This window comes from Saimiri boliviensis, chromosome 14 (genome assembly GCF_048565385.1).
Source record: "Saimiri boliviensis isolate mSaiBol1 chromosome 14, mSaiBol1.pri, whole genome shotgun sequence".
NCBI lineage: Eukaryota > Metazoa > Chordata > Mammalia > Primates > Cebidae > Saimiri > Saimiri boliviensis.
The window spans coordinates 79213296-79233453 of NC_133462.1; the positions used below are offsets into that span (position 1 = coordinate 79213296).

The 20158-nt window shown below is 49.3% G+C and overlaps 1 protein-coding gene across 2 annotated transcripts in view; it reads left to right on the plus strand.

Moving 5' to 3' along the window:
- The window catches only part of GALNT2 (polypeptide N-acetylgalactosaminyltransferase 2), a 211323-nt gene that overhangs the window by 64104 nt on the left and 127061 nt on the right, over positions 1 to 20158 (plus strand). The window contains exon 1 of one of the 2 annotated variants that reach the window (XM_074385310.1): positions 15262 to 18635. The exons of the other annotated variant lie outside the window; for it this stretch is intronic. Within the exon in view, the coding sequence (XP_074241411.1) occupies positions 18516 to 18635 (120 nt within the window). The 5' untranslated portion in view covers positions 15262 to 18515. Of the gene's footprint in view, positions 1 to 15261; positions 18636 to 20158 lie in introns of those variants that run through there. 2 annotated transcript variants of the gene reach the window in all.

The following is a 20158-nucleotide window of genomic DNA, read 5'->3' on the forward strand; positions in this document are numbered from 1 at the left end:
GCTTGGTAACAAGCCCTGGAGAGAGAAGGCAGGGGCTTGGCCGGTCCAGGTGTGGGGGCCTGGGGGTAACCTTCTTCTGATCTGGTTTTCACTGCCCCAAAATAGATAGGGGTAGGGGAGACTGGGAAGCAGGTATAAACCAGTGGTTGAAAGAATTAAACCAGCCATTTAAAAAAACATGACTATTTCGTTGCAAAATAAAGGACTGCTATTCTTAGAGAAATTCTTTCTGGATTTCTCTAAGAATATTGGAGTGTCTATTGTGCTGTCTTCCTTTTGCCTAGAATTGTATTTCTTGAGCGTGGGCTGAGAGGGTAAGATTCTCTCTCTGTTGTCCTCCACCCTGTTATAGAACTGATGCGTATTAATTATAGAAATACAACCGAGCATAAGGAAGCAGGGAGAAGGAACAGACAGCAAGCCCACCAGCATCTCTCCTGTGTCATGTGCACTTCAGTGCTGGATTCCTCCCCGTGGACCCAGCGCTAAGAAAATCCAAGTCCACTTGCTTAGGCAAATCACTGAGTAGTCTGCGTCAGCCAGTTTCTCCGTTGTATTTAAGTGTGATCAGTGTGAGCTAAAAACCTATTTGGCCTGCCTGTTGTGAAACTTAAATGAGACAAAGTATCTGGGAGTGTTTCAAATCATCTAAAACACAGCACTCTTATAATTTCAAAGCCACATTAATGTATTAATTTGAGCCTTTAGGTGCTAAGGATTGTAAGATGCACCATCATTTCGTCAATTTTGAGATGCATTCCCCATTTCAGAGATGTCGGAACAGGAAAAGCCACGCATCCTGGAATAGATGGCATTTGGTGTTTGGTCCTGACTCTCAAGGGGGGTGAGAAATGGTAGAGACAGGGTCCAAGACCCAGGGGTGGGTTGTGAGGGATGTAGAGGACGATAGTTATGGATACCCATGTTTTATTCTCTGATAATACAGACTCTTCATTTTTGCACTGATTCCTGTGGCTCTGTTTTCTCTTTGTAATTCCACTTTGTGATGCATGTCTTAGAGGAGAAACCGTTTTCTAGCTTGCCTCATCTCATTTCCATTGTGCTAACAGAGAAACTCTGAATTCAGCTGAGGTGCTTTTTACTTTTCTTTTGGTAAATTGTCAGGCATGAGCCACAGAAGCCATCAGAATCAGGTTTCTGTGTGGAAATCACACGGTGGGGAGGTGGAGGCACAGAACGATCTTAATGATGTACATATCTTCCCGCTCCCTTGCAGAGAGGAGTGTGGGGGCCCTTCGCAGTCTGGCAGGCTCGGCTCTGGATTTGAATTCAGTCTCTGCCATTTATCGCTTGAGGGATCTCAGATGAATGCTCTCTCTTTTTTTTTTCTTTCTTTCCTTCTTTTTTTAGAGACAGTGTCTCCCTGTGCCACCCAGGCTGGAGTGCAGTGGTATGGCATGATCATAGCTCGCTGCAGCCTCAACCTCCTGGGCTCAAGCAATCCTCTGGCTTCAGCCTCCCACGTAGGTGGGACTACACATGTGCACCACCATGCCTGGCTAATTTTTTCATTTTCTGTATAGATGGGATCTCACTGTGTTGCCCAGGCTGCTCTTGAACTCCTAGTCTCGTGAGCCTCCCAGCTCCGCCTCCCAAAGTGTTAGGATTACAGGCGTGAGCTGCTACACCTGGCCAAGTCCTCTCTTTCTGATCCTTACTTTTCTCTTCTGTAAAGTGAGGATAAAAGGATATATTCTGGAGCATTGTCAGGAGAATTGAATGGGCTGTGTGTGTCAAGCACTAGCAGGGTTTCCTAAGTATACAGGAGGCACTGAGTCAACATCGCCTTCCTTCCCTGTCTCTCTCAGGAGTTGGAAGGTAACAGAAGGGCAGAGGAATTTAGGTGTTCACTCTTCTAGGGGTGGGTCAGGTAACCACAATGGAACCTGCACACATCGTTTTAGTGCCACGTTGATCGGGGCGTGCCTGGTCCTTTGCTCCTGGTCTGACTGTCCCAGCTCCCTGTCAGGCCCCACTCTGATAATACTGCCATAGAGCTCCAGGGCAGAGTGCGGCCTGTGCCTGGTTGCCTGAGTTGTTGAATTGTACTCTTTAGAATCTAGCCTAGTGTTTCAAAACTCACACTCGTCCATGTGGCCTGTCTGCACTGCTTTCTCTCCTGGATGCGAGTTCCAGCACGTGCGTGTACCCCTCACCTCCCATTTCCAGAGCCACAGCCTGCCCTGTCGGAATACATCCAGCTCTAATGAGGGAGGCGTTGTCCTCAGATCACAGACCCGTCGGCGGCTCTGCCCTGCCCCTTCTGGAGCACTGGGTGTGAGAGAGGACTTCAGAAATAATGGGGGCAGTGTTCCACTTTGATGCTATTATTAGAATCTTCCAAACACTGCTTATTTGTAGCCTCACAGGGACTTGGAGAGAGGCGAGTGGGAAGAGGTAGTGCCATTGTGCGGGAAGCTCAGTGGCGTTCATCTGGTCCAAGGTCATTCAAAAAGAACAGGTTGAAATAACCCTGAGACTGAAGAGCCGGCCGTCTGTGCAGCTCACTTTTCCCACAGCTCAGCTGGGACTCCGCTTCACGGATGCTTGCACAGCACGCACAGGGAAGCCAGGCAGATAGGCCCTGCCTAGTTAGGGGCGAGAGCATTTTTCCATAGTCAGTGGGCTGATCCTAAGCTAAGAGACCATTTCCTTGATGAACCAAAAGGCCGATTCTTTCCTGCTGGAGCTCCTGTTTCACATTTATTTCCTTGGGGAGAGCTTCGGGGGAGCCAAATAATGCTTCTCATTGTCACCTGAGTGGCTGCAGGGAGGCACACATTCCTCATGGACAGGAGTTGCTGATCTGTCCTGCTGCTCTGGAGGCTGGGGTGGGGTTGGTTCTGTGTGACAGCCTGCACAGAGGTGGCAGATGCAGCCGAGGGGACTTCTAATTCATGGTGTGTTTGGGCCAGATGTCCTAGGTAGCTGGGAGGGCAGCTTCTTTACTACTTCCTGTTTTACTTATCAGCGGGGTCTTTGTGACCTGTGCCTTGTGCTGGCCTCCTATCTCATCCTGTAACTCAGAATGCCTAACCTCCTGGGAATGCAGCCAGTAGGTCTCAGTCCCATTTTACCCTATTCAACGTGGAGTCACTCTGGTTCGAACACCTCTGACACGGTCACCCAGCATCCACCCTCAAGGGGGTTATGGTGTGAGGAGACCAACAAGAGCTTCTGGCTTTTTCTAGCTGCTACTTCCTGTTGACCATTGACAGCCACTTCACCTGGCTAAGTAAGGTCCTCTCACCTCACTGTTCAAAAGGTGTCTGGTAATCCCCATTTCAGAGACATATTTGAAGGAAGAAATTTAGATGAGAAAGATCAAGGTCCTCTTGCTAAATCTGAAGACTCCCAGTGTTACCGTTGAAGCCCAGTGCTCCTTCCTGTCCACATGTGTCCCTTCTGATGAGAAGTTTATCCTGCTCCGTTCCCTGCCACAACTTCCAAGCTGCATGGGACATAGCAAGACCCCTCTTCTAGGCTAAGACAGCACAGTGCAGCCTGGAGTTCAGGGTCTCAGCCTCTGGCTTCAGCAACGCCCTCATCCCCTCCTGCCCCATGAAGGGAGGACAGTTACTCTGCAGCAGGGCTGCTGGCCCTGGGCCCGGAGGAGAGTCACTCATACCCCACACGTGGGAAGCGTGGAAGCAGACATGAGAAAGATCCATCCGAATCCAGGAAAACTGGGAGGAACACATCTTTTTTTGCTTGTTTGTTGTTAGTTTTACATTTTTATTTTTAACTTTACTTTTAGGTTTGGGGATACATGTGAAAGTTTGTTGTATAGGTAAACTGGGACAAACACATCTTGAAGTTAAAACAGAGCCAGAAAAACCATGGGCATGCTGGGGTTCCCTTTGGGTCCAAGCCTAGTAGCCTGGAGTGGATTTGCAAGGCTGTGTGCTTTTCAGGGCTACGGGCATTTCATGTGGAGTGTTTAGAATGGGCGATTAACGGCTGATAGTTCTGAAATGCTAATAGTTGCAATGTCAGAGAACATCGTGTGGTTTTTACCCCATCCTCTCAGCCTCTAAAGGAAAAACAGTGACAGCCTTGGCTCTCCGGTGCATCTGCTGAGGTGAGGCTGTTTCCCAGCCTTCCTTAGAATCCAGTCGTCGTTGGTGCTGGCCTTGGTGTGCAGAACGCCTGACCTGGGTTAGGGGGTGGGGAGGGGAGAGGTTCCTGCCAGCAGAGGGCGTTGCTGAGTCTGATGGATCACCTTCTGTTTGTATTTGTGCTGGGCTGGAAACTTTCTAAGCCTATCAGGCAGCCCAGAACCAGCACCTGTTCCACTGGCAACAGCTGGAATTGTAATGAACTGTGGAAGTGATCCCTGAAATCGTAGTCTGGACAACAGCTGGAGCCGTGAGAACATGGCCACCAAGGGAAAGAGCAGTAGAATAGTGAGGGATTTTTGTTTTTTGTTTTTGTTTTGTTAAAACTCCAAGGAAAATAAAAGCAAAGCGCTGCGAGCCTAATAATTTGCCACTGCGTGGGCTAAGGGGTAAGGAGGGGCAGCAGGTGTATTAAAGGAAATTCAGTTTTGTTGCCACCTGTGAAGATGACTCAGGTTTGTGGAGAGTCGTTTTTCTTTTGGCCGTTAGGGAAATCATCTACTTGGAATGAAGTTCTTTCATTTCCTGGGAACCTTTATTTGTTCTGAGGGCTGGGCCTTCAGGTTGTACTTTCACAGACTCATAGAACTGCGTAGCCGTGGAAGGAGGGACCATCAAGATGAATCAGCACAGCCTTCCGCAGACATCCTGTGACCACCCAGGCCCAGAGAGGCTGTGCTCGGCCCAGGCTGCCGAGTCCCTGCAGCAACTGAACTGAAACTGTCCGCGGATCGCACCTTCCCCCACGGGGCTTCTGTCTGCTTCTTGGACACCCCCTTTCTTCCCCTTGGGGTCAGTTTATTTTTTATTTTGTTAGAAACAGAGCCTTGCTCTGTCGCCAGGCTGGAGTGTAGTGGCGCAGTCTCGGCTCACTGTACCTCCTGTGTTCAAGTGATTCTCCTGCCTCAGGCTCCCGAGTAGCCGAGATAACAGGCATCTGCCACCATGCCTGGCTAATTTTTTGTATCTTTAGTAAAGACGGGGTTTCACCATGTTGGCCTAGCTGTTTTTCAACTTCTGATCTTGTATCCACCCTCCTCGGCCTCCCAAAGTGCTGGGATTACTGGCATGAGCCGCCGCCCCCAGCAGGGGGTCGGCTTTTTAACAGTGAGCTCATCTCTGCCTGAGAGGAAGAACGAATCCCAAGGTCGGGGAGGCAGGGTGAAGGGGGTCGGGCTTGGGTCTAGGGAATGGCTCACCTCTGCCATCCTGTGCTTCATGTCTGGGGACAGGTGGATGGTTAACCAACCGACAGTTCCTGCCAGGTGCTGTGTACACAGACAGTAGTGTGGCTGGGAGGTTTGGTCAAGGCCTGGAGTTGGATTCCTACCCCTGCCACTGCCTAGCTCCACCACCCTGGGCCAAGTTCCTGCCCTTTCCAGTGCCCCAGCCCTTGTACAGCAGTGCACAGGTGACGGAGATTGGCTTCTTTCCTGCTGAGAGGATGGGAGCACAGTGATGCATGACTTCCCATGAAGCTGCTGCCCATTGCTGTAGAAATCCGGCCTCGAAACCGGGAGTAATGTCAGTGGTGCTTGGGAAACCTGGCTCTTCCTCCAGCCTGCACTTCCTGGAGTGGCCCGCTGCCGCAGCTGGAGGCTTTTCTGCAAATGTGTATTATGGTTTTATCTTCTCCCCTCCCACAATGAATTCTGTCTGTGTCAAGTGTTTAAAGATCATTCGAACCTTTCTCCTCACCCCTCCCTTCCCCTTTTCCTTGGCAAAAAGCTCGTGTATGACTCAGTGGTAAATGAATTGTCTAAATCATTTAGCATAACACAAAATAAGGTGACTCCCAGTAGTATACGCCATTACACAACCCAGCTGTACGGTATTTCAGTGTGTTCAGAGGACCTCTTTTCCATCACCGAGTGATAGTGTGGAAGGGAAGATACGTATCCTTCCTCATTCTGAAATAGCTATATCCTTATTTCTCTGCTTTTGTGTCATCATTGAAAATTTTCAGCATTCTTTGCAAATGCGCATATAGTTTGAAACAAACCACAAACGGAACCAGAATGCATAGATCTGTAGATAATCATGCTTAAAGACATTCTCTTTCTTCAAGGGGGCTGTGAGTCATCGTGAATTAGATCACCCCACAGGAGACTAGTAGGGACTGATTGATTTTGACAGTGTTAGCAACATTTGTTGACAGTGTGTCCTGGAGCCTTCATATTACAGCTGAAAGAAGAGATCCTGCCCATCACTTAACACTGCCCAGAAGGGATCGTACAGGCTCCGGGTCCAGATCCGGGTTGGGTTTCTTACTTTGTTTTTAATCTTTAAAAGTTGATAAAATACATACATCATAAAATTTACTGTCTTAACCATCTAAATTTACAGCTCAGTGGCACTAAGTACATTCGCACTGTCGTACCGTCATCCATCCACAGAACTCTTTCGTCTTGCAGAACTGAAACTGTCTCATTAAACACCAACTCCCTTCTCCCTTCCACTCCCTCTGGCAACCATCATTCTACTTTCTGTCTCTATGAATTTGACTCCTCTAGGTCCCTCATGTAAGTGGCATCGTCCAGTACTTACCCTGCTGTGACTGGCTTATTTCACTTAGCATAATGTCCTCAGGGTTCATCCATGTTATAGCACATGTCAGAATTTTCTCCCTTTTTAAGGCTGAATATTCCATTTTACGGTTGGGCCTCATTTTGTTGATCTAGTCACCGATGGGCACATGGGTCCTTATGGCTATTGCGAATAGTGCTGCTATGAAATATGGGTGTACAGATGTCTCTTCAAGATCCTGCTTTCTTTTACTTTTCTTTCCTTTTTCTTTGAAACAGGGTCTTGCTCTGTTGCCCTGGCTGAAGTGCAGTGCCACAGTCATTTCTCACTGCAGCCTCAAACTCCTGGGCTTATTTTTCCACCTCTGCCTCCCAAGTAGCTAGAACAACAAGTGCTCCCCACCATGCTAGGCAAATTTTTTGTGTGTGGGGATTTTTTGTTGTTGTTGTTAGAGATGAGAGTCTCACTGTATTGCCCAGGCTGGTCTTGAACTCCTGGCCTCAAGTGATCCTCCTGCCTTGGCCTCCCGAAGTGCTGGGATTACAGATTCGAGCTACCGCTCCTGGCCAAGACCATGCTTTCAAATCTTTTGGGTGATATATGTCCAGATGCGGAGTTGCTGAATCATATGGTGATGCAGTGTTGCACTTAGTTTCATATCCGCCAGTCAGAAAAAGCCACCATACTGTTTAATAAAAGGCTGGGCTGCATTTTGGGAATAGTACCTTCCCTGGAGCCAGGAGCTGTCGGGGGTGGCTCTCTCCACCAGGCCACTTTCCATATCAGCGTTCTTCCGCACTTGCACCATGCAGGGTCTGCGAGAACTCCAGATGTGCCTTAGAGTGGCTCTGACCAAGTAGTCTGTGTGGGGGGACTCGCTGTGCCCCCCCATGCACAGAGGCTGTGTGGTCAGATCACTGAGGGCCCAGGATTATATCCAGCTCTGCCTGTTGATCCCTCTTGATCCGGGGCAAGTAACTTAACCTCTTTGTGCCTCTGTTTCTTCCTTTGTAAAATGGGGAAAAAAGTAACACCTGCCTCTTAACGCTCTTCTGAGGGTGACCTGGGTTAATATAATTAAATGTATCTAGTAAGTGCATAGTAAGCACCATTTAGGTGTCTAGAACATTATGGGTAAAGAGTCCCCTGCCCTTTGGTGAGTCTGGAAGGCTAAAGTGTAGCTTTCCTAAGCACGTCGTAGCCTGCTCTGTTCACCTCCCTAAGTGCCTGTGCTCCCTGGCTGAGTGCTCTCTGGGTACTTGCTGGTCAGCTACTTCTTGTCCCCTGTCTTACTGTGGGGCCTACATGGGAAGGCGGGGTCTTTCTGAATACTCACTTATAAATTATCCTCGTTCTGTTCATTTAAAGTCAGATGTTCTCTATGTGGGAATTGGCCCGTACCCTGGGAGAAGGTGTGAGCTCCTTCGGGTCCTGGGTGCTGGCAATTCCAGGAGAACCGTTTCCTTGCTGTGGCTGCTCTTCAGAGCAGCAGCCTACAGGCTGGGCCCACCCCTGGTTCAAACTGTCTTTAGGGGAGGGCTGGAGAGCTGCCCACGTCCACGTATGAGCAGCTGGTGGAGAGAATGGCGCTGGCTCTGCTTGGCTTCTGGCCCTCCTGGAGCCGGAATCCAGAGGCTGAACCTTCTAGTCCTTCCCTTGCAGCAGGTTCTGGGAATTGGGGTACTGGGCACTGTCCGCCCCATCCCTGGTGAGCATCTGGGCCTTGGGCAGGGTCCTCACTGTCTCTGGTTCTAAGTTTCTGAGGGTGAAAAACTGGGGGACTCCAGACCCCGAGAGCTTCTCTGGAAGGCATAGTTATTTTTTGGTGAGAAATGCCCAGTTTGCAGCAGCTGGTAGGAATGAAGGGCAGAACCAGCGCCATTCAAGAGCAGAAGCAGGAATGAGGCATGGTGTGTGCCGGCTCCATGCTGTCACCCAGGACTGCTGCCCATCCTTCAGGGGGCCCTGAAGTCACATGCAGAACTGCGGGGTGGCCCTGCTGAAGTTCTTGTGGTTGCTGCTGTGCACTTGTAGAGAGGCATGGCACGTGCAGTAGGGGCCTAGGAGAAAGGGGTCATCTGTTGGCCTGAACACTCCCTTGCTTTTTTTCTTGGCTTTATGCAGCATGTTGCTTTTTCACATGGGAAAATGTTAGCCCCACACTCCTATTAAAGCATTGAGTTCTCCCAGGCCTCTGTTGCTGCTCTGATAACCGAAAGGGTATTGTGCTTGTCTTTATCTGCTACACACACATGGGTGACATTGATGAGCTAGCCAGATGCCCCCAACTGTGACAGGCAGAATTTAACTGTCACCCTCCTGAGTGGGTCAATGGCTCATCTTGTGTGTCCTGATGATGGTCCCTTCTGTTATTTGGCTGTTTATCAGATACCGAGAGTTTTCTTTGTAATGGCTTTAATTGCTAACTTTTAAATTCTAATCAGTTTCAAAATAGCACCCTTTTAAATGGAGGTGACACATCTTAGGACATTTGGAACGATGCTTCCTACATTTGCCAGAATATATTCCACTTACAAAAGCAGCACCTGCGAATGCTTGACAGCCATAGCCTGTGTCACAAGGAGGTGGCTTGATGCAGATGCTGCTGGCCACACCTGGATCGGGAGGCAGAGCAGGTTGGGCTTGGAGATGTTCTGGTGCTGCCTCTGGGCCACATGTCCAAGAGTTGACCCTTTGTTTCACGACCCTCTCCCCGTACCTAGAGTGACCATGCTGTTTAGTGTCCAGACCAGAGTGCTTTAGAGAAGGAAAGGGGAAATATTAATAATTGCCTGGAGATTGTAGTTAGTATCCAGAACATTGGTCCTGTTTTGTGCTTGAAACCAAGAAAGACTAGTGCACTCGGCCCCTCTATAACCGGAGTATCACAGAGCCAGCGCCTCCCAAAGTACCCAGTGATAAAGGCTCCGAAGAGTAGGTGCCGGCACTTGAAGGGCAGTTAGTGCTCCTCGCCACTGGAATTAGGATTATGGTTGTAATAAGTATGTTGACTTCAGTCTTGTTTTTAAAGAAAGTTTTACAGTGCCAACATCTGCAAAATTAGACCCTATGGCACCCCCCAGGACTTCACCATGCATGTTTTATCTTTTCCTGTGTATGCTTGTGCGTGTGTGGTGGGGTTTTAGGGGTGCGTTTTAAAGCAAATCTCAGGTGTTATTTTTCTTCCTGTGATGCTTGCTTCAAAGTACATCTACTAACCATGTGCCAGGGTTCTCATGTGGGGCAAGGATTAATTAGAGGCTAAGGGATTTGAAGAACAACTATAAAGTATTAAAAAGCCTGGGAGTAGGTGGTTGATTTGGGGCAGAGGTTATGGTGTTGCTGATACAGTGGCTTCTAAGCTTATCATGGGAAGGATGAGTTTGTCTTTGGCGCCTTCAGTGATATCCCTGCAGGCCTTGAGGTGAAATGTCTTGTGACATCAGGCTCTTCTTTTGCTTGGTAACCTACAAACCAAGGTGAGAGGCCTGGCGGAGCATCCCGGTATCCTCCTGTGGCCCCTCCGGAGCTGCGTTGTCTGTTTTCCGCTGCAGCATCTGCAGGCTCTCACTCATCCTGTTACACGTAGAGCACCCCGTGAGCCTGTGGGCCTCTCCCTGCCTCGGTACCAAGATTGTCCTTGGCACCCCCACTCTGACCCCGTTCTCAAGTCACACCGTGTTGCTCGTTAGCAGGCAGGTTCCAGTGCAGACCGCCTGAATCTGAATTTCTCAGGGAGCAGCTCCGAAATCTGCACTCTCAGGTCCCCCAACCCCTAATGTTTGTGGGATCTCCGGGCCAGGCTCGGGCTCCTGGCAGTCGGACCTGGGCCTTCCAAGGGCTTTCTCCTGGAAATCATCTTTCCCCACATCCTTTGGTTCCCTAGGTATCTGGTATTTGAAGCCAGTCCCCCATTTCCCTCCGTTTTTGTTGTTATCGCACTGTGGTGATGATTGTAATAAATACGTAGACTTTTAGAGAATGCAGCCAACTCATTGGTTCTCAGCCCGTCAGAATCCCCGGGGAGGCTTAAACCGGGGGATTCTTCTGCTGAGGTCGGGGCTTAGGCATTTGCAGGGTTTTCTTTTGTCTTTTGAGATTCTTACCCACAGCTGGTTTGTTGATGGAAAGCTGCCCACCTTGGCATAGCACCTGTGGGGCCCTTGTCCCATGTGGTGTTTGGTGCAGCACAGCCCAGACGTCAGGCAGGCCCGGAACGTCAACTGTCTTCGTGGTGGCAGTGGCTCCATCTGGACTAGGAAATACCATGTTTGAAACAAGGTTTCTGTAATCACTTAATTACAGGTAAATGAGAGTTAGCAGTTCTGCCTTTCTTGCCTACCTGCCCAGCCCCTCTGGGATATGCATTTTAAAGATGCTTGCCGTTTGCATTTTTATTATCCTGTGATTAATTAAGAGGGAGGAGGTTTGTCCACTCCTCGTCCAGGCCGCTTTGGGCTTTCGTGGCCCCCCTTCTGGTGTTCCTTGAGGTTCTGCTTTCTTGTGAGGGTTTTTTTTTTTTTTTTTGTCTCCTCTGCTCCTTATTGATCTGTAGCTGCTTATGTTTTTTGGCTTGGTTAAAAATAAGCACTTTTTCCTTCTTCCTCCTGGGCTGGTAGTGAAAAAGACAGTCTTTGTACTTCCTCTGTTTGGATTTGGATGTGACAAATTGATGAGCTAAAAGACAGTGGTTATTTTTCCCCTCCCTTTTCATGTATCTCTTTCGGGAGCCCTGGAGGAGGAAGGTTTGGGAGGAGTCCCGAGCCTTCTCTCCCTCGCCAGGTCTGAGAACTTGTGCGCAGCTGTTCATGTCTTGTGTATGCTTCATCGCCCCTCTTCCTCTTTCATTTTTTTTTTTTTGTTGTTGTTGTTGTTAATAGCTAAATCATATTTCTGGTTATTTCCTTAATATGGGCAGTATTTTCATTTTCTATAGAGGTGTTGATCGGAGGCCACTGCCTGCCTCCCTTGCTGACCTGGTTGGATTGAAGCAGGTGTGGCCTCGGAAAGGACTGTGTGGGAAGCACTCCTGTGTTCATTTGCAACTCAGCCACCTTCTACCGACCGACCGCACCCTACACGCTGGGTATTAGATGAGAAAGGAGCAAGCTCAGCTCTCAGGGAGCTGGATCACTTGGGAAAAGGAAACAAATTATGATAGTAAGATGCATAATAAAATGCCGCTGGGACTAATCTGGAGGGATAGCCCAGGCTACAGGGGGAAGGAGAGACGGCATGAGGGCATGGGGTGGGAGCCGTGCGTGTAAGTGAAGTGGCACGCCAGGAGCTGCACAACAGCTCAGAGTGGCCTCACGTGTTGGTGGGGAGGCATTATGCTGGAAATGTGACTGGTGAGAAGGTTGGGTAAGAACCACACAGCATCCTGTAGGCTGCCTTCCAGAGCTGCCACCTCTTGCAATATCAGATCGCGGTGTCTGTCCCACTGGCCGCATTGCACAGGAGGAGTCATAGTGGGGGACAGGTGGGAGGCAGATGGGCCACTGGAGTCCAGGTGAGAGGGAAATGGGCCTTCCGCTGTGGCAGGGTGAATTGGGAGGGAGGGGCCAGAGTTAGAGAAACAGGAGGCAGTGTCTGCAGCTGGTGAGATGTTGGGGCTAAAGGGGTGGGCAGGGACAAGCTGGGGGATATTTCAGACGATGATTCTCAAAGTGATGCTCTCTGATTTGACAGCTTCCTCAGTTTGGAGGAATTACCTTTGTGTTTCTTCCAAGATGTTGTCACTGGACTCCTAAACTGAAACCCGTTTCCTCTGGCATTTTCTGGTTTCCAAGATTGACCGTGAATTGTAATGACTTCATTTTATTAAACATTCATTGTGTTAAAACCTAGTTGAAAGCCGCCTACGTTGGGGTTAAGGTGTGGCTTTGCTTGTATTCTTTCACTTTGCTGTCCTTGACTCTTGGCCGACATTCCTGGAGCCCCTGCCGCAGGACTGCTGTGGGCTGAGGCTGGTGTCGCCTCTCCCTTGAGAGCACGGCCTGCTCTGGGGTGTCCCTGGCTTGGCTACTGGATCTCCCTTCCTGGTCCTGCAGGGGCTTTTCTTTTCTGTTTTTAAATAACCTCAGGCCAGGGCCACTCCTGGTCTATTCTTCGATTCTGTGAACAGTGGCTGGCTAGTGCTGTGGCCACATTCCCATCCAGTAGTTGAGGCTGAAGGATCACTGTTGAGAGAAGCTGCCTTCCTCCTCCAAGAAGCCCTCCTTCCCACCCTGCTGCCCTCCTCCTGTTGAAGGCGAGCTTCTGTCTTCTGAGTGAGGGCCTCAGCTTTGCCTGTGGGTCAGCTCTGGCTCCCAGCCTGGAAGGCATTGCAGGCTTCAGGAAGAGAGCTCATCTTCAGCCACTGTTTTCAGGTATGATTGCTTATTGGAGGTTGGCAGTGGGAGGTGCTTCTAGCACATGTCCACATCTTCAGGATAAACGCTCTGTCCCTAGACATTGTCCCTGTTTAGTTTCCTAAACTTGCCACTCAGCAGCCTTTAGGATAGTCATGTTAATAGTACATACAAGTGCGGCCGCTTACATACCTGTGTGTGTGGGTCCCGCCCCACCAGACACACTCCTCCCACTTGCCCACACTCTTCCCCATCCCCCTTTAAAGCTTCATATCTGAAAAGACAGTGGTGCTGTGTGGCTGAGAGCCGTGAGGTGGACTGCGGGTGAAAGGCTGCCCCCAGGACAGCCACATCAACGGCCAGCTCAGGGCTTGCACAGTGCACTCCGAGGGAGAGCCTGTGGCACTGTGTTATTTTCCTCCCAGAGCTGAAGCGAGAAACCTGATAGGTAAAGGGGGCATTTTCAGGGCTGGAATAGTTTGGTACAGTCCCTTCCTGGGTGTGGACTCTTTTTCTAAATCTGCAAGCCACGGGTAACCTGGATGCATCCCACAGGTCCCACAGCCCTGCAAAGGCCCCGTGTAACACAGGTGCCCTCTCCTTGCTGCAGAGGCTGCCCCACATGTTGCTCCTAGAGGTCCCTCACTCACCTTCCCCGAGTTGACTCAAGGGCGTGGGTCAGCCTTTTCAAGGGGTTTTGCTTGTCTACTTTTTTCCTTCCTTCCTTCCTTCCTTATTTCCTTCCATCCGTTCGTCCGTCCATCCATCACCCAGGCTGGAGTACAGTGTATGATCACAGCTCACTGCAGCCTTGACCTCCCTGGCCTCAGGTAATCCTCCCACCTCAGCCTCCCGAGTAGCTGGGACTAGAGGTGTGCACCACCACACCCAGCTAATTTTTGTGTTTTTAATAGAGACAGTGTTTCACTACATTGCCCAGGCTCGTCTCAAACTCCTGGACTGGGAGATCCACATACCTTGGCCTTTCAAAGTATTGGTATTACAGATATGAGCCACCATGCCTAGCCCCACTCCTCCCACTTTGTTTTTTAAACAGCGTCTCTCTCTCTCTCTCTCTCTCTCTCTCTGTCATCCAGGCTAGAGTGCAGTGGTGTGATCACGGCTCACTGCAGTTTTGACCTGGACTCAAGTGATTCTTCTGCTTCAGCCACCTTAGTAGCTGAGAACACAGGCACGTGCCGCCACGCCCAGCTAATTTTTGCATTTTTCGTAGAGATGGGGTTTCTCCATGTTGCCCAGGCTTATCTTGAACTCCTGGGCTCAGGCAGTCCACCTGCCTCAACTTCCAAAGTGTTGGTATTACAGGCATGAGCCACTGCGCCCGGCCTGCTTATCTGATTCTTGATTGCCTGATTTCAGAAGATGCTGCTTCTGCGTTTATGGCTTCTGAAGTCATTTTATGGTCTTGACCTTGTCTCTCCTGGAGGGGCTGGGGAGGACATTGCAAGGGTTCAGGAGGGTGGGTGATGGTTGCTGCCTGCTTGCTGGTTTATAGGGGGCTTATCTTAGGCTGCCAAGAGTTTGGTGGTTTGAGCATCGTATTATTTCAGTGATTCTTAGGTCTGGTGTTGACACAGCAAGATTTCTGGCTAAACATGTTCCTTCTCCCTAGTGGTGATTCTAGGATGAGCCACTGTAGACAGGGGCATGTGCTGAGTAGAACAAGGGGTTGGGGGGACCTGGGATTTTGAGAGTTTTTAAAAATCACCTGATTGGTTTGTGTGTGTCCAGCCACAGTGTTCCCTAAGTTGGCTGGCCGAGTGAGGTGGGGTGGGCTTTTTGTTTTATTGTTTTACATCTCAGCCATGTAAACATAAACAGATAAATGGAATAATTCAATGTCCAGAGTGGGAAGCTGCAGCCAAGCCCTCTTCACTTTTAGAAGAGCATGGCGTGGATGACTGCACAGCCTCCCCCAGGTCTCTCCTGCCTCTGTGAGAGTTCTGTCTCCAGAGACGGGCAGAGCCGTCCCTGGGCAGATGTGCTGAATTGTTCCAGCAGGGCTTCTCTGGTGGCCATCACATCAATCAATCTTGACACATAGGGGTGCCTCTGAGGGCTTCTCTCTCTTGATTTAATTCTCAGAAACTCTTCTCAACACGGTTGGTGTCTTACTTAATTATGCCATAATATAGGCTGACAGCCACGCAGTGGGGCGGCCCCCACGGTGAGGATGGCTGGATGGGCTTGTGGAGTGACTGAGACAGCGACCCAGGAGGGTGCTCTCCACTCCTGGACTTGGAGCCCACGCGTGGCTTACCAGCCGTGCACCCGCCCTGCGCCGCGGCCAGGAGAGCCATCACCTGCTCCGTGACTGCAAAGCTGCCCACCCCCCTGTGCTGCCGTTTCTCTGTACTGAAGCTTCCCTCTTTAGCTCACCATAGGAAGCCTGAGATGTAACACCCAGAAGAGGCTTGACAGGCTTGGAATCAAAGGCATGACTTCATACACTGCCCAAGGTGTCGTATTTCCTCCCAGAAACTTATATTTGGATAAAACAAAAATTCTTTTTTAACCTTTGAAACGGTTTCCAACAGCTGCTTTAAAGAGACATAGTACAACACCTCCTTCCACTTCCTCTTTCTGCCCGCCTTGTTTCTGTCCTCAGCCTTTGCAGAGAAGTGGACGTCTCTGTTGGAGTTGGAGTTGGGAACTGGGGAGGGATGTGTGTCTTGATTCTGAAAGGACAGTCTCATCTCTTCGGTAGAGCACTTTTGCTCTGTTTGTTTGTTTTTAGACCTTAAGCTCTGCTTATAATTCTGTCTAAGACACCTTTCTGGAGCAGTTGCAGTGCCTGGCTCCTCGTTAGCGAATGCGCTGCAGTATTCAGCCTCTCCTTGGCCTTCTAGGATGGCGGGAGGCACAGACGCACAAATCTTTTCCCACCCAGGGATTCGGCATTCAGAAAGGGGGTCTGACTGCTCGGCTCTGAGTGTGCAGTTTTCTGGATGGAAGCCTGCCATCTTCTGAACACAAAGAAATCCATCTTTTTCTTTGCTTCCCTGAGGAATCTGTTTTCACAGTCCCAGAGCAACTTATAGAATTCCTAGTCAGGCACTATTCACAACTCTTCAGGATGAGGCTGGTGTAGCCAGCATGCAGGTGTCTGTACCTTTGTGTGGCTTGTTCAACGTTCAACTCTTTTTCTTTTTCTTTTCCTTTATTTCTTTTTTTGATACAGAGTCTTGCTCTGTCACCAGGCTGGAGTGCAGTGGCGCGATCTTGGCCCACTGTAACCTCCGCCTCCCGGGTTCAAGTGATTCTCCTGCCTCAGCCTTCTGAGTAGCTGGGACTACAGGTGCGTGCCACCACGCCTGGCTAATTTTTTATATTTTTAGCGGAGACGGGATTTCACTATGATAGGGAGCGTGGTCTCGATCTCCTGACCTCGTTATCCATCTCCCAAAGTGCTGAGATTACAGGCATGAGCCACTGCACCCAGCCTATTCAACTCTTTTCTATTAAGGTGCATACCTGGGTTGCTTTCTGGAGCATACTATTCTTCCTCTTGTGGAAATGTTCAGGATCTTGTGTGGTGACCTGGGTTGGATTTTATAGCTTTGCCAGCATAATGATTATAGTTGACGATCACCGTGGCCACTGTCATCTTTTCTCTCCATTTCCCTGCAACTTTCTGGATCTCTGGGACGTCTTCCTGGAGGGAAGGCCACTGGAGAAGTGTCCAAGTGGAAGCTGCTGTTGTGTCACTTGCTCCAACCACTGTTGCCATTGCGGCACGGTGCTGCACATCCGTGACAGGGTGATGGGAGAAGATGGGGGTCGGATTGTCCTAGTGGCCTCTAGGAAACTCAGGATGATGGCCAAGCCAGAAGCCTAAGGTGGCTTTGGAGCATAGGATGATGCCCTCGAGGTTATGCACAGGTCAGTTGTTCTGTGAACAATGCTGTTTCCTAAAGAAGCAATAAGATTCCGACTGCCTCCTCCCCAAGATAGCCCTGGGAGGAGAATTTCTAATTCTCTAGTTAGCGCGGCAGTGCCTTCTGGAGAGTCTCCCGAGCATGGCCCTGTGCTCACCACATAAGCTAAGGAAGGAAAGCAGAGCTCCTGCAGTTCACCGATGGCTTCAGCTACAGATGAACCAGTGTAACCGGAAAGGGGTCCCGATCCAGACCCCAGGAGAGGGTTCTTGGATCTCGCTCAAGAAAGAATTCAGGGCAAATCCATGGTGCAAAGTGAAAGCAAGTTCATTACCAAAGTAAAGGAATGAAAGAATGGCTGTTCCATAGACAGAGCAGCCTCCAGCGCTGCTGGTCGCCCTTTTGATGGTTATTTCTTGATGATACACTAAACAAGGGGTGGATTATTCATGCTCCCCTTTTTAGACCATATGGGATCATGTCCTGACATTGCCATGACATTTGTAAATGGCGATGGTGCTGATGGGAGTGTAGCAGTGAGGATGACCAGAGGTCACTCATGTCGCCATCTTGATTTTGGCCAGCTTCTTTACTGCAGCCTGTTTTATCAGCAAGGTCTTTATGACCTGTATTTCCTGCTGACCTCCTGTCTCATCCTGTGACTTAGAATGCCCTAACTGTCTGGGAATGTAGCCCAGTAGGTTCCAGCCTCATTTTACCCCGCTCCTATTTAAGAGGGAATTGCTCTGGTTCACCTGCCTCTGACAAAAGAAAGCTCTTGGGCTCAGAAGTATCAGGTCCCTTTTAATTCTTTGAATCGGGCTTGGAACCATCAAGCACATCGACAATTGGCTGAAATCTTGAATCTCTTTCAGAGACGAAGGCGAGGGTTTTTCAGATTTTAAGTTGTGACTCACTAAGTAGGTCATAAAATTAATAGAGGAGAAAGGCATCAGTATTTATGATGAAAAATTAAGTAAAACATACCGGGGCACATCATACATGTAAGAGCAGATAGTCCTGTGACACCATATATGGATGGATGTGCGTGCATGTGTCTAGATAATGTATATATTTAAAGACATGCACTGGGTGCTGGATGTCTATATCAAATTTATTTGTTTCTGTGGGTTTTGTTGAAAAAGTTTGAAAGCTACTAGGATGGAGCATAGCCAGGAGGGAAATGAAAAGAAGCTATCAGAGAACTAGATAATCTGGCTCCTACACGGACTCATGTTTTCTGGAGTGGGACACGGCTCGGCCTAAGTCCGCTCATGGGTAGCCTCCTCTTCACACTGTTTGTCATTGTGGAGCAGGGACCATCTGTGCCAGCCCTGACCTTGACTCTGGCACGAGGCTCATTTGCTCACCTTCCTTGCCCTTCCTTTCCTTCCTCGGGCTTCGGCTTCTTGCCCTGCTGCCTGTGTCGACGGCCTTCTCTCTGTCTGTGGTCTGGGGAAAATCACTCCGTCTTTCTGTGCCTTCAGTGTGTTGTCCCCTGTGAATGAAATGTAATCAATACTTGGTGACTTGGCTAGCCTGCATTCAGTCCTTCTGAATACTTATTTACATTTGATTTATTATTTTTATTTTTAGAGATGAGGTCTTGCTGTGTTGCCTGGGCTGGAGTGCAGTGGCGATCATGGCTCACTGTCATCTCAAACTCTTGTGCTCCAGCCGTCTTCTCACCTCAGCCTGTGGAGCAGCTGAGACTACAGGTCTGAACCCCTGCCCCTGGCCTGAAGACATTTAAATGAAATAAAATTAAATGAGTGAGAATGGAAATAAATAGGCCCATTACCGTGCCTGAGACAGACTCAGATGTCTGCTAGCGATCGGTTCTCTTCTTACATGCAGGAGTGTTTCTGTTGTCAGATTGGACACTTACACAGTCATTGATGGGGGGTGGTCATCCTTCAACATTTTAAGGATCTCTTAGTGTTTTTAATTTTAATCACAGTAAGCACATTTTCATGTATTAGAGAAAAAGAAAAAACACTCATAATGCTTTCTATGTAGAAACAAGCACTATGGTGGCCTTGGTGTTTTTTGAAAGGACTGGGGAATGAATTCATGGAGAACATCTGAGGACGCCTTCCAGATTCGCCAATCATCAGACCCCTTCGTACCCTCCCGGCCCCCCAACCCTGGGTTCTTTTCATGATTCCACCCGGAGGTCTTGGTTGTGAAAAGTTTCTTTTGTCAGACAGTGAGCTCTGTCTGTCTGGCCGAGGCCGCTGCTCTTGGGAGATGGATTACAGCCTTTGTTTTCGCGCCCGGGCTCCTGGCACGACCTCGGGGCCCCTGGTTGGTGGCACTCACCATTCACTCTGTGGAGGAGTCTGCCGGAACTGATACGTTCATAAAAGCTACTGGCAAAAACAAAAAACAACAAAAACAAGCTACTGGTGCCCGGCGCCTCTTACGAACTCTCACGCAGATTATCCGTGTGAGTCTGTCTGCGTGGGGGTCTCCCTTGTAAAGACTCAGAAAATGGTTTGGTTTCTCTCTTTTCACCCATTGTTTAGAGAATAGTAAGTCTCTGTCAGATTAGCTTCTTGGGGCCTCGGTGCTTTTTGAAAAGAGCTTGCATAATCAGTGTCTGGTGAACATATTCCCATTGTGCTTTGGGGATGTATATTTTGCATGTTTTGAATATTTCACCGTTCAGTTTTGTCAGAAGTCAAGCTGCCCTCCACCCTGCCCTTGCAATTGAGACGTAGGCCCTTCGTCCACAGGGGATGAGTTTTTCTCCACCTGGGGCATGTTCTTACAAGAGAGGAAACCCGGGCCCTTCAGCTCATCAGCCTCTGCTCCAGCTTTCCCATAGTCGGTACAGAGCCGATGCCGTCAGTGTTTTTAAGAAATAATCTTGAGTCAGAAGGAATGTGACCACACAGCCACAGGTGTGAGGTCTCCGGACCCCCTTAGATTTGCCTATTCTACCCCTTCTGAGAAATTTCTGGGAGAGAAGGTAATATTATGGGTACCCCTTCAATACAAATGGACAAGGAAGCTCTAACCCCCCAGGACCTCAGAATGTCACACCTTATTTGGAGATAAGGGTCTTTACAGATATAATCGAATTAAAATGTGGTCATCAGCATGGGCTCTAGTATGACTGGTGTCCTTATGAAACGGTGGATTCAGACAGAGCTGGACACGTGGAGGGAAGTCTGTGACAGGAGAACAGACAGCGGGCGCCATCTACAAGCCACGGAGAGGACCCTGGGACAGCTCC